Here is a 12,868-nt window from a genome sequence, read left to right on the forward strand (position 1 = left end):
ATAAGTGGGGTAAAACTATGGAATAATTTAAGTGCGGACATAAAAAATAGTAATAGAATTGATGAGTTTAAACATAAATATAAAGGTATGTGTCAATCAAGATATATGCAAGAACAGGCTCAATGATTAATTACATGGAACATTGTGGGTGTCGTGTACATTTTATAATAATTCTTTAGTATATTACTTGTGTGATGTAAGAATGTTAACACTGTTATATTCTTTTTTTAGTATATGTGTGTGTGTAGAAGTGAATCATTTACTGCTTGCAAACCAATGATGGTAAGATGATGTCATGGGGTAGGACTGGATAAGTCTGACTTCTTCCTACTCCATTCAAGCATGTACTAGGTATAAGCAAATTGATATTGGATTAGCATTTGTTGGATATGTGTAAAATTATGTTTGTTGATATATCAACTGTCTTTACATGCTTGAAAGAATAAATAAATCAAATCAAATCAAATCTTATCAAAATTAAAACCGGTATCAAATATCACTCCCAGGTTTTTTACCATGCCTGTGAGTGAAGGGGCAGGGGAACGTAAACTGGATAGACCTGCAGCTGGATCAGAGCTGATAAAGATATATTCGGTCTTATTCTCCTGGGCAAGCCAAATCTTGATATCCCGAATACAGTCATACTGTATACAGTCAAAATGTCATTTGATTGGAGATATTTTAGTCTGGAAATGCCAAAAAGCAAGATGGCTGCTTGTAATGTGTATAAACCCAATGCGCCACCCACCCAGGGATGGAAGTACAGTTGTGTCGTACAATACAATCAATTTAATCAAGTACGTGCAGAGGTTTCACATGAAAGAGTACCAGGAGTTCATGCTAGCCAACAGACAAGAAGACACCACCAGGCAGATTCCATTCTTACATCTTACCATAAACCCGCAGCAATTTCAGTCTGTAACCTAGTGAGCAAATAACATCAGCTGCGGGTTTGACTAAAATGACTTTTACTCATGCTTTCCAGAAATGCACAGACTTCCAGCAGACAACCCAAAGGCTAACGGGATTACACGCAACTTCATTAAACTCGATGACCAACTACTGTCGGTAGTGGAAAATGTCACATTTCGCAGCCTGTTGAAGCATTTAGAGCCCAGGTACAACCTGCCATCTAGAAAAAACATTTCAGAGACTGCTGTCCCTGAACTATACAACAGTGTCATCACAGTGAGCAGCGCAGTTAGATGTTGAAGCCATGAGCTTCACAACTGATATTTGGATCTCAAATCTGAGCAGCATTGAAGGTGATCCCCTCTATTCTGTTCCCACTTTACTGGATCCTCAATACAAAGACAGGTGAGAGACTTTTATTAATAATAAGGTTTCATGCCTTAATGTTAGCTACATTTTAAATGGTAAATGTGAAATCTTGCAAAACCGAAGATTTGTAAAGGTGTAATAAGTTGCAGAAGTGTGTATGCATCTTTGGCAAAGCTTGTTAAAGATTCATTCTATTGTCATTACAGACAAGTCAAAGATGTGTGATGTGTTTAATGAGCACTTTGTTTCTTCTGTTTTTTTTATCTGATAATACCACTATGATGCAAAATTGTACCGAATCTGATGAAAGATCAGATCACACAGATGTCACAGTGTTAGAAATAACTAGCAACACAACTCAGATTCTTTTCATAAACTGCAAACCATTCTCCCAGAGTTTTCATCATTCATTCTGGTCAGTGTGTATATAACACAGCAGGTCCACGCTACCACACTACAGCACCTGCCCAAACAGGTAATTTACTCTGCTTTTTTATGTTGTGCCAATGCAAAATAATAAGCATGACAATACCAAATTTCTGATTGCAACCACTGCAACTGTCTGTTATCACTAAAGATAATATCCTGTAACCCTTTTGGTTTATGTGTGTGCATTTTTATTAATTTGTTTACTTACTGTCCAGATATTAATTTGTGTTGTTTTTGAAGAATGTGTATGTGATCTGTTGCTCAATCTTCTTTTGCTTAGCCATTGTAAATGACTTTCACTGCCAACGTGCCAATAAAGTGGATATACAACCTATAATATAAAACCTCCACAAATAAAAATCCATAATACAAAAACTGATAATTGACCAGTTCTGCAGTTTGAGGTGGCTTGTCAACAGTTTAATAAGTATCACTTTCTCTATTTGGTCCACTCGCGGACGGTATTGCAACAAAGAATCTCCCGAGGCCCAAAAAGCATTTTACATGGGCCAAGCGAGAGCAAAAATTAACGGTGCATGTGCATTAGGTCCAACAACGGAAAAGCAAATCCGTAAGAAAATAAACGGCGTATGTGCCAGGCAAGCAACTTTTGTGTAAAGAATGAGAGTGAGCTTGTTATCCGGTATCTACGTTTCATAATGCATACATGTCTGAAATCGCCCGCTTGGAACTATTCAAATCGAAGCTACAAGAGTCACGTGCTTCGCTACAGTTTTTAACCCTTCGCTGTCGCAACTCTGTAGACCAGTGTTGCCAGATGGTACTGTCTCAACGCCAGTCAGGTTAGAACGGGTACCATTCTGACCAATAGAATCAGTGGAATTGGTACAGATGAGTTCTACAGCAGAGGCTGTGCACGGCAGCGGATCCCAGGCCAAGGGTCTAATGGTCCAAACAATACCACAATAACAATTCATTCCCTAAACACGTGCTAGCTTTGAAAACCAATGTACAATGCTCATATTATGATATGCGCAAAATGACGCGTATAACGTTCCAAACCTAGCAGTGCCAATAACTCAAAGGCAGTTTGTAAAAAACAAAAAAAAAGTTCACTGCAACATAAATGTTTACAAAAACCATGTTAAAGCTTAAAAAGCAGCTAGACGCTAGCTAGTTAGCTTGTCCTAAATATTAAGGTTTTAGTTATGTGGCTTTTTTTGGAAACAAAAGTAGCTAAAACTAGTAATAACTGAAACAATCAACGAGTCAAGACATTAGCCGGCGTGGTTACGCAACGCAGGCGCTTTAGCCTTAAAGTATATTTGGAGCATGGCAGATTCAAAACGTCGCTAATTGTACAAATTGAGCTCCGTTAATACAATTTGTTTTCTAGAAACTACTCTAAATCAGTAGCCTAAATCTCTGACAACTGTGTTCAAAATACGACTTAGAAAGCACAACTTTCTACTCACCCTCTCCGTTTTGTTCCATGTGGATGTTTAAACCACCCGTATCAGTGCGAGTCGAAAGCCCTCCTTCGCCCAAAAGCCCAACCCCCAAGCCCGCCCCTATGTCCCGGCCCGGCTAAGTTACTGCTCCGCTGTTTAACATTTTTGAAAGGTTGATTGGAAGTACAACTTTGTGTAACTAACATTTGCAAATACAACGAAATTAATACTCTGCATTCACTAATAGTAACAAAAATTGACTATATGTCAGCCAATGTGAATACTTTATTAGCAATCAGAATTTGAATCTCAGACGCCAGGCTACATAGGCTATGGCTAGCAAGATTTCCGCTTTGTGGCTAACTGTAGGCTAGCAAACGCCATTATTCATTGGCCGCTAAAGCTAACAGACATTTTATCTAAAATGATTTGTGCCGCACGGAAAATATTTGAGTTAAACAGTTATACAGTTGTTATTACAATATTAGAATGCTGCAGTCATAGCTTAATTATTGGTATCTTTAACCTATAAAAACGAACCATTAAAGTTATGCGTCGCTTTAATTAACACACACTGATGACAAAGGACACACATACAATACTAATAGGCATATAACAGGCTCACACACTAATAAAAAAAATCGAGGCTAGTTAAAATGTAAAGAAAGTCCCTGGCATAAATACAGCTAGCTAGTAACTGGAGGACAGTCATCCATTACATTCAAGACTTATGGATAGATCTGTTGCAAAATTGTTTTGTTTTACTCTGTTAGTAGGCTTACATCTTAAAATTCTATCTGAACCTGTGGAGGTCTCACACAAACTGTAACCTTGCCTCTCAGCTGACCCTGCTTTCATTGCATGATCTGTTTTTTGACAAGGATATAAATAAATCACTCTAAAAATCCTGTTAATGCCACATCTGTTGTTCCTCTCCATAACAATAGAAAGAGTAGCTCATGTTGCAGTCAGCTCACAACCCCTTGCCCATTCTTCCAATCTAATTTTGAAGTGTCTGTTTATTCCTCAGTCAACCAAGGTAGCAAAAGTTCTCTCCAGCTCTTGTTCTGCTTTGTGTAGCTTTTTAATGACCACAACAACACTGTATGACAAACTGTAAGGCTGACCACTGCACTGCAGTGTGTGTGTGTGTGTGTGTGGAGACCATCTAATGTCATGGCAACACCATCATATCAATTTCAATTTCTAATACAATGGCTCAGATTTTACATTTATATCCTGCCAAGAGGTCCTGATTAATCAAAACTTTTTAATTACAGTTTTTGACTCATATAGAAACTTTTTCCTAAACAAAGTAGAAATTAAGATGGTTGGGGCAGAGCAATTTTCAAACACCACCCTTGGCCTTAATATCAATCAAACTTTGATATCTTCTAAAACCAACAGTCAAAAATCTGGATGATTTTCCATCTTCTTTGGAAATACATATTTATATCACTGAAGGAGATTTCCTCCATATCTGTCACGCTGCCAACTCCTCCTGCCACTACTCCTTAAGATGCAGCCACCAAAATTCTTAACAGCACCAAAACAATTGAACAAACTGATCCTTACCCAAGGGGCTCCCCTTTTCTTTCAGGCCAGTCTGTAAAATTGCTACTTTTTACATTTAATCTTAGCACCTTACTGGACAGAACTCAGCAGTCCATACTCCACATAGGCCTACATTTTCTCACATATGTTCAGATGACAATGCAGTTATTATGATAAAGATAACTAAACAATCTCTGATAGTACAACTTTCTTGTATCATGCTTCACTTCTGTGGCAAGCAAATATTAAAAATTTGTAAATACACTAGGGAAATTTGTCATTGCTCATGAATTTGTATGCAAAGCAATTAATGGAATCTGAAAATGTATTAGTGGACTAATCAATAATGAAAATCATTCTTACTTGCAATGCTTAGGCTTTTCACCCCAGGCGAACACAAAGATATACTCACACAGACAAGCATTTCAAATTATACATCAGTGTTATTTTGTAGCCAAGATGTTTTATTGAGTAAGAATTATATATAGGTTGCTATAGTAAGTAGAAAACATAAAAAATATATCAATGCCTTTCAACTAACAGTTCAAATGAAATATAAAAATAGTACAGTTCTTTTTAAATGTGTTTGCACTTGAGAGTCATAAAAACGCAAAAAAGTTAAACAATAAACCCTCAGATGATTATGATAAAAGATAGATTAGAAGGTTGTAGTAAAAAAGTACAAAGTGTATCAGATGTCATTAATGCTACAACTACACAAAAATGTTTTATATCTAAATAAGAGAAGATATCAAAAAGCTGTTGATTAATACGCTCTATATTGTACTACAATATGACATTTTTAAGCTAGTGTGTCGTGTTAATATATGTGTACTCAGTATAAAAATACTTAAAACAGCAGTTACAAAAAGAAAAAATATTGACTTTTTTAGTTTACTGTTTCTAAACAAAACATTCAACAGGTTCAGCAATATTAATGAAGCATGTAAACAGTTACTTTTTTTATGACTTTAAAATCAGACTTGAAAAATAAAAAAGTTACCTGGTGGCACTGGTACCTTTTGAGCACCCAAGAGAAATCTTGCATTTCTATATGAACTGGTCGTTTTATACAGGAAAGAAAAAATCATTACAAATACCTGTGCATTTTGTGTTAAAACAAATAATGTAGCTCTTGTTCAAACACTTGTAAACCTTTCTATCAATACAGTATGCAAAACATTGTGTAAAACTGTTCCAGTTCAGTAAGAAATTATATATGTACTGTAGATGTGTATATATATATATATATATATATTTTGTCCTCTGGTCATGTCAAGTGAATCAGTACCAAATTAAATAATAAGGCTGGTCATTTTCTATATTAACTGTATTTTCAACACTCGCCATACAGAGATTTGCCTCTAATCATGAAGGTCTGTATTGTCCTGGATTAGCTTGTTCATTTGTGCCATAGACCTCGACTGTTGTTCAATTTAACACACAATTTAACAATTTAAAATGCATCAGGGAAACACACTGCTCCACTGGGTGACATTTCCTCATTACAAAACATCAGGTCCTGATATTTTAAAAAATGCCCCAAAGGCCCTGAATGGCCATAACTTATTACAGCATCTGAAGTAAGCAAGGGTCAGGGCCCCATGTACAAGCTCTTTGGATAACAAATATCAGGGTCTTGTGTTTCATATTGAGGAGCTATGCCACTAAGTGCAGCACTTATTTCCCTGATGTGTTTTTTAACATCAGTAGAGGTCTATGGCACAGACGAATAAATAATGAAAATAATGTTAACATAGAAAATGACCAGCCTTATCCTTTAAATTGTCCAGTAGATAGCTCTGTGTGGTGAACATCCTAAAGCTTAAGCATGCAGTATGACAAGTAACTGCAATTATTATGTGGCCTCTTGATGTATGCCACACCCTACACATTCAGACTTATTCTCACTTTGAGATTAAACACAATTCCGTTTTACATACTGTATACTGAAGCATGTGCACCATACAGACCTATTTAAAGTATCAACCGTCACTGATGATTTTGCAGTCCTGCTGTAAAATTGACTGAAAAAGTCATTTAAACAAAAAGTAGTCAGTGCTAGTCTACAAAAATAGTCTGTGTTCACCAGTGTTTCCCATAATTTTTTTTTCTATCTGGAACAAAAACAGCTGTAGAACCACATTTACACACAGTTACACACTTTCCTGGAATCAGAAGAACTTTTTTCAGCCAGGGTCACCCACACAGGGAGACACTGGCACCCTGCTATTACAGTAAACGAAAACAGTTATTTAAGAAAATAGATAAACATCTACACTAGGATAAAAGTCATCACCCTTAATTTCTCACCTGTCTGGAATGGCAAACAAAAGAAAAACCCATTCTCTATGGTGCATCTCTTTTTGCATTGGCTTGTTTCAAGTATTTTGTATGTAGTTATCAGGGAAATGTCACTGTGACATTACAACAGTATACCTCAAACTTTCATGCCATCTATGCAAATGATGTTTATATAATCTTCAATAAAGATTCTTTTTCTTTTTTAACTACGCTATTATACTAATTTCAATGCAAAAGACAAAAGAGAAATCATTTGTTTGATTTACAACAAACAAATATAAAAACAACTAAATGAAACAAAATCTAAATCTAACCAAAATCCCGACTTGTTTCAAGGTTAGCTTCTGTTCCACTAGCTTCTGGTGCTCAGTGTATTTTCCTACAGAGCAAATCTTTTGTTGGTCTTTTGAATAATTCTGACATGACAATAAGAGATGCTTAATTTTTAGAATTCAGCAGAACTGTAGATTTTATTATCTTAAAATTTGGACAGGAAGCCATAGTTTCATGTTTTGGCATTTTAGTACGACCACTGTAAAGAATGCTTTTTTATTTTAGAAAATACACTGTTGCCAGAGGCTAGTGGAAGCCTAAACGGAGCAAGACTTCAACTATCCGTCGTATGACTTTGGTTCAAGTGAGCTTGAAGTGTTTTTGTTTAAATTAACAATCTGTATCAGCAAACTACCTGTTTCAACTAAATGGAGGGATGAACAATCTGTGAAATGTTCTGTACTAGTTAAAACAGGTTAATCCAGAGCCACTTAAGGAGCTGTGCCATTGGTGCTGTGCTGTTTTCTGTTTTCTACAACTACTGATTGTTGTCAACATAAAACAATGTCTTTAAAGGCCTAGTCATTGTACAGTCCTAGTGTTGATGGACAAAACAAAGGATCGGGTGTCATTTACCTTTTAATTCAGCTGAACCTCCAGAGAGGTGAAGCGCACTAATGACCTCCGTTAAAGATGATACAATCAGTGAAATGGACTAGCTGCACCTTTGTCAATCAGATGTCTGACAAGTGACACGGCCTCTCTTTCAGACACTATGAGCAGTGATAAACTACAGTCAAGGTGCTCACCTATGCTGCTTTTGTGTATCTTTGCGATAGTATGTGTTACATGTGTTTAAGGCTGCAGTGCATTATCGCCAGAACCCAGAAATGGCTAAAAACAACAACTTTCACTTTGGCTTTTTGCCTGCTACAGTGGCTAACAGAGTGGATATTATTTCCAACTCTTTACAGAGTGTGACAGATTTTTCCTGGAGCCAGTATCACAATATAAAAGCTGGTGTATGTTCATAAGTGGCATCTGTTTGCTGTTGATAGGCTACTATTCACAGGCAAAGTAGTCTTTCAGTGGTGCAAACAAATGCCTAATGACAGGAACACTCCAGGACCGGCCCAGGAGTTTCTGTCTGGCACCGCGACCCATGTTGGACACATCTGTGTAGTGGACAGGAAAACCGAAAATCCTGCAGGGGGAAAAACACAACAGCCATAAGTCAAATCTCTAATGATATTAAAGCAGAATGAACACTAAAGATTTTAATGTAAATGTCACCTGTGTCTAAATTGTTTTCCATCCAAATAAACAATTCTTATTTGATCTAAAACCCCAAATCAGAGAAAGTTGAGACGATATGTAAAACCTAGATTAAAACTGAAAATAGTGACGTGTAAATCATCTGTGTCCTGTGTTACATTGAAAACAACACAGCAGCACATGATTTGATGTGATACCTCATCAAGTTTATTCATTCATTCATTCATTTTATACCGCTTAGTCCCTGAACGGGGTCACGGGGATCAAGTTTATTCTCTGTTCAAAATAAACACTCACTTCAATTCTGATGCTGCAACACATTCCAAAAAAGTTGGGACGGTTGCAGTTCAGTGCCAGTGATGAAGTAAAACACTGAAATGATGATTCCATGTGAAACAGGTGATGTCAACAGGTGACTGCATCATGATCTGGTACAAAGTGGCATCCAGGAAAGGCCGAGACCTTTAGGAGCACAGATGGGCTGAGGACCACCAGTTTGCCAACATATGTGTGAGAAAATCATTGAAATGTTTAAAAACAATGTTCCTCAAAGAAAGATAGGAAGGGATTTGGATATGTCACCCTCTACGATACAGAACATGATTAAAAGATTCAAGGAATCTGGAGGGGTTTCAGTGTGTAAAGGGCACAAGCCTCAGCTGGATGACTGAGCTCTCTGATCCCTCAGACGGCACTGCATCAAAAAAGCCTAAAACGAAGGTCTGGGGTTCAGCGCCCTTGGCAAAGGTGACTTACATTTCTGTGATGGCACCATTAATGTTGAAAAGTACACAGAGATGTTGGAGTGACATATGCTGCCTTCAAGACAACATCTTTTCCAGGGATGCACATGCATATTTAAACAAGACAATGCAAAGCCTCATACTGCCACAGTACCAAGGCCTGGCAGTGGAGGAAAAGGGTGTGAGTGCTGGTCTGAACTGCCTGCAGTCCTGACCTGTCCCCAATAAAGAAGGTGGCGCATTTTGAAACACAAATTACATCAACAACGAACCAGGACTGTTGAACACCTTAAGACTTGTTTGCAGGAAGAATGGGACAAAATGACACCTGACACACTTAATCACTTGGTGTCCTCAGTCCCTAAATGTCTTTTAAGTGTTGTGAAAAGGAACAGCAAAATCACACCATGGTAAATGCTTTACTGTCTCAACTTTTTTTGGAATGTGTTGCAGGCATCAGAATTGAAGTGAGTGTTTATTTTGAACAAAGAATAAGATTGATGAGGTATCACATCAAATCATGTGCTGCCACATTGTTTTCAATGTAATACAGGACACAGATGTTTTACACCACACTGTTTTCAGTTTTTATTTTGATTTTACATATTGTCCCAACATTTTCTGACTTGGGGTTGTGAAAAGGCTGAACGTCAGTCTGCTATTTATCAGCTAAAAATAGGAAGTGTCTTTGTCCTCAGGTAACTGCACCTGTGTGTGTTTCCTGCTCACCTCTCCAGTTCAGTGCACCACAGTATGTCCTCCTTCCCGTTCATCAAGACAGGAAAATGCTGGTCTTTCCCCTGTTTGATGGAGTTGGAGCGTGTAGTGATGGTACGCACTTTCCCAAACTATGAGAGCACAAATACATTGTCAAATAAATGCAACCAAGAAGCCAGTAAAGCAAATGGACTGCAAGGAGTGAAAAACATTTTTCATCACTGACTTATTCTTATCTAACCTTTGCAACCCTGCCATGCTCCAGACAGTCCTGCAGTTCCAGCTTGTCCATCCCAGAGGCACACAGAGGCCTGAAACAGAGACATAACACTTAGTCCTTTACACTGTTTATGTCTGCTGACATACACAGTAGTTCTGATACAGGATATAAAATAGGTCTTTTGTGGGCATTGCAGTGCAGATTTTAACCTTAACGCACTGACATTGAATGGATCCTAAGATGACAAATTGCACCGCTACTAAAAAATTCACACAACCCCACTAATGTAAGGGTTGACATGTCTGTATTTCTCTAAGCAAACAGGAAGGCAAATGTGCTTCAGAGCTGAGGTGTCTGCCTACCTGTTCATGCCTGGCAAGTTTCCCCAGAAGTATCGCGCACGGTGAGCAGCAGAGACCTCAATAGCATCGATCATCACAGGGTTACACTGCAGAAAAACATGCAATGATTACTCATAAACTCATGGCATTCATAAACATATTGTACTTAAAATGATTCTCGGGCACTTTCCGGTTATTTGTTCTCATCTTTCTCACAGGAAACCAAAATGCCGCCAGCGGCTCAACAGGGAACGCTAACAGTGTCTTACCCAGTGGTGGAAGAGGTGCTCAAAGTAAGTATAAGTAACAATATCACAGTGTAAAAGTATTGTTATAAGTAAAAGTTCTGAATTCACAATTTTACTTAAGTACAAGGACAAAACTACTGGCATCACAAAATGCTTAAAGTACCAAAAGTAAAAGTATTCATTATGCAGAACAGCTCATTTCACAGTTATATATATATTAAATTATTGGAATATAATTATTGACACACTACTGTGAACATCACATTTCATGCTGCAGCTAGTAAAGGGGGAGCTCAGTTTTTTTGAATTTCCCACCCCGAGATCAATAAAGTGAGATCATTACATTGTGTTTTGTATAGTTAATCTGGTGAGGGCCTGATAATTAATCTGAGAAGTAACTAGTAACTAAAATGATCAAATAAATATAGTGCAGTAAAAAGTACAAGATTTACCTCTAAAAATGTAGTGAAGTCAAAGTATTAAGTAGCAGAAAATAAAAATGCTCAAGTAAAGTACAGATACCTCAAAATTGTACAGTACTTGAGGAAATTTACTTAGTTTCCAACACTGCTTTTACAATGTGCAATTTTTATTCAGCTGTTGAAATGTATAAATGTTTGTAGAAGTTAGGTCTAAAATTAAGCTTAAAGTTAATCAAGAATTACTGAATCAGGTTGTCTTGAACTATGTCTTCTTGTATACATGAAAAACAAAACGGTTTATTTTTCATTCATAGGTGTCTGTAGTACATGCGTTTGATATTTACCGCAATTTATGCTCTGAACTGTGACTCACCTCTAGGAATCGTGAGATGTCCCTCTTGTCATTGACACCCATGGCAACCACGTTCTCAAACATCCAGAAAAATGGTCGGTTCTCTCCTTCTTTGGGCTTGGCCTCACTCAGCAGGCGGTAAAACTCAAAGAACAACCTCCCTGTTCCTTCTGGAGCAAAAAGAACAACAACATCAGAGCCTAAGAAAACATTAATAACCTGCGTCAATATATCGGTACAGGCTGAATATCACCCTCATTAGGATTTAGGAGTAGAACCACCTGACTCACTGTGGTCAACCCAGGTAGAGCTATTTTTCATCTTCTAGAGTCAATACTCAGTATAATATAAAATTGTGTCCACAGAGAAAAAAGAAACAGCAGTTTAGATAATACTGGGAAACTAAAAGCGTTCACCTAAACTCATAATAATGAATTTAAAAAGAGAGGGGTTTTCAGTAGACTTTAATGCAAGGTTAAAGCACCACACCATTTGAGTGATGACACAATAAGAATTAAAAACATAATTCATATCTCCTGGCAGATATCTACCATAGAGGCCTTTCCTCGCAGGATTGACGATTGAGAGGTCATTGCAGGGACTTCCTCCGATCACCAGATCAAATGGACCCCACTCCTGAATCTGTCACAGAAAACAGCACCATCTAGTGTTAGATTACTGAAGTGACAGCTACTGTATGGAATAGCAGTGGAACAAAGGTGGCATTCATTGATGTTGATGATCTCCTCTATTCTTACAAAACAGATTTTAGTAACAATCCCATACTAATAAAAATAGATATTTATTTAGTCTGAATAAACTTTTTATGTACAGTATGCAGATAATTTCTATTTGTAGTACTAATTTTAAATTCATGTTGAATATAGACTCAATGGGGTGCGGTCTCTGACATCAGATTTAATGCCAAAAGTGGCAATGTGTGGATGATAAAGTATAAAGAGGACAGGAAATTTGTATTTTTATGATTTATATTCCAAACTCCAAATGTCATTAGGACTGCAAGTTATATAGTTTAATCTGTACATTATTTCCCTGAAATGTGTTTTGTTTGACCAGCAGGCCAAAAACAAAAGAAATTCTGTTTTATTACCATAGAAGTCTAAGAAAACAAGGAATTATTCATATTAGGAAGTTCAAACCAGTGATGTTCAGGCACATCAAATCAAATCAAATCAAATTTTATTTGTATAGCACCAAAATCATAACAAAAGTCATCTCAGGACACTTTACAAAGTAAGGTCTAGACCTTACTGTTATCACTATTATTACAGAGGGA

At 37.2% G+C, this 12,868-nt stretch overlaps 2 protein-coding genes across 3 annotated transcripts in view; both read right to left on the reverse strand.

Annotated features, from left to right (window-relative positions):
- LOC109965243 (microtubule-associated protein RP/EB family member 3-like) overlaps positions 1–3,208 on the reverse strand; it is a 17,302-nt gene extending 14,094 nt beyond the window's left edge. The window contains exon 1 of the mRNA XM_020609094.1: positions 3,147–3,208. Coding sequence (XP_020464750.1) covers positions 3,147–3,165 — 19 coding nt within the window. The 5' untranslated portion in view covers positions 3,166–3,208. The remainder of the gene's footprint in view (positions 1–3,146) is intronic.
- A 4,070-nt stretch (positions 3,209–7,278) lies between these two features.
- The window catches only part of LOC109965303 (DNA (cytosine-5)-methyltransferase 3B-like), a 65,442-nt gene continuing 59,852 nt past the window's right edge, over positions 7,279–12,868 (reverse strand). For both annotated transcript variants that reach the window (XM_020609207.1, XM_020609208.1), the window contains exons 17-22: positions 12,123–12,213; positions 11,593–11,741; positions 10,571–10,656; positions 10,230–10,299; positions 10,001–10,119; positions 7,279–8,457 (exon numbers count right to left, since the gene is read on the reverse strand). In XM_020609207.1, the coding sequence (XP_020464863.1) occupies positions 8,316–8,457; positions 10,001–10,119; positions 10,230–10,299; positions 10,571–10,656; positions 11,593–11,741; positions 12,123–12,213 (657 nt within the window). In that variant the 3' untranslated portion in view covers positions 7,279–8,315. The remainder of the gene's footprint in view (positions 8,458–10,000; positions 10,120–10,229; positions 10,300–10,570; positions 10,657–11,592; positions 11,742–12,122; positions 12,214–12,868) is intronic.

Source organism: Monopterus albus, unplaced genomic scaffold (genome assembly GCF_001952655.1).
Source record: "Monopterus albus unplaced genomic scaffold, M_albus_1.0 scaffold98.1, whole genome shotgun sequence".
Lineage (NCBI taxonomy): Eukaryota > Metazoa > Chordata > Actinopteri > Synbranchiformes > Synbranchidae > Monopterus > Monopterus albus.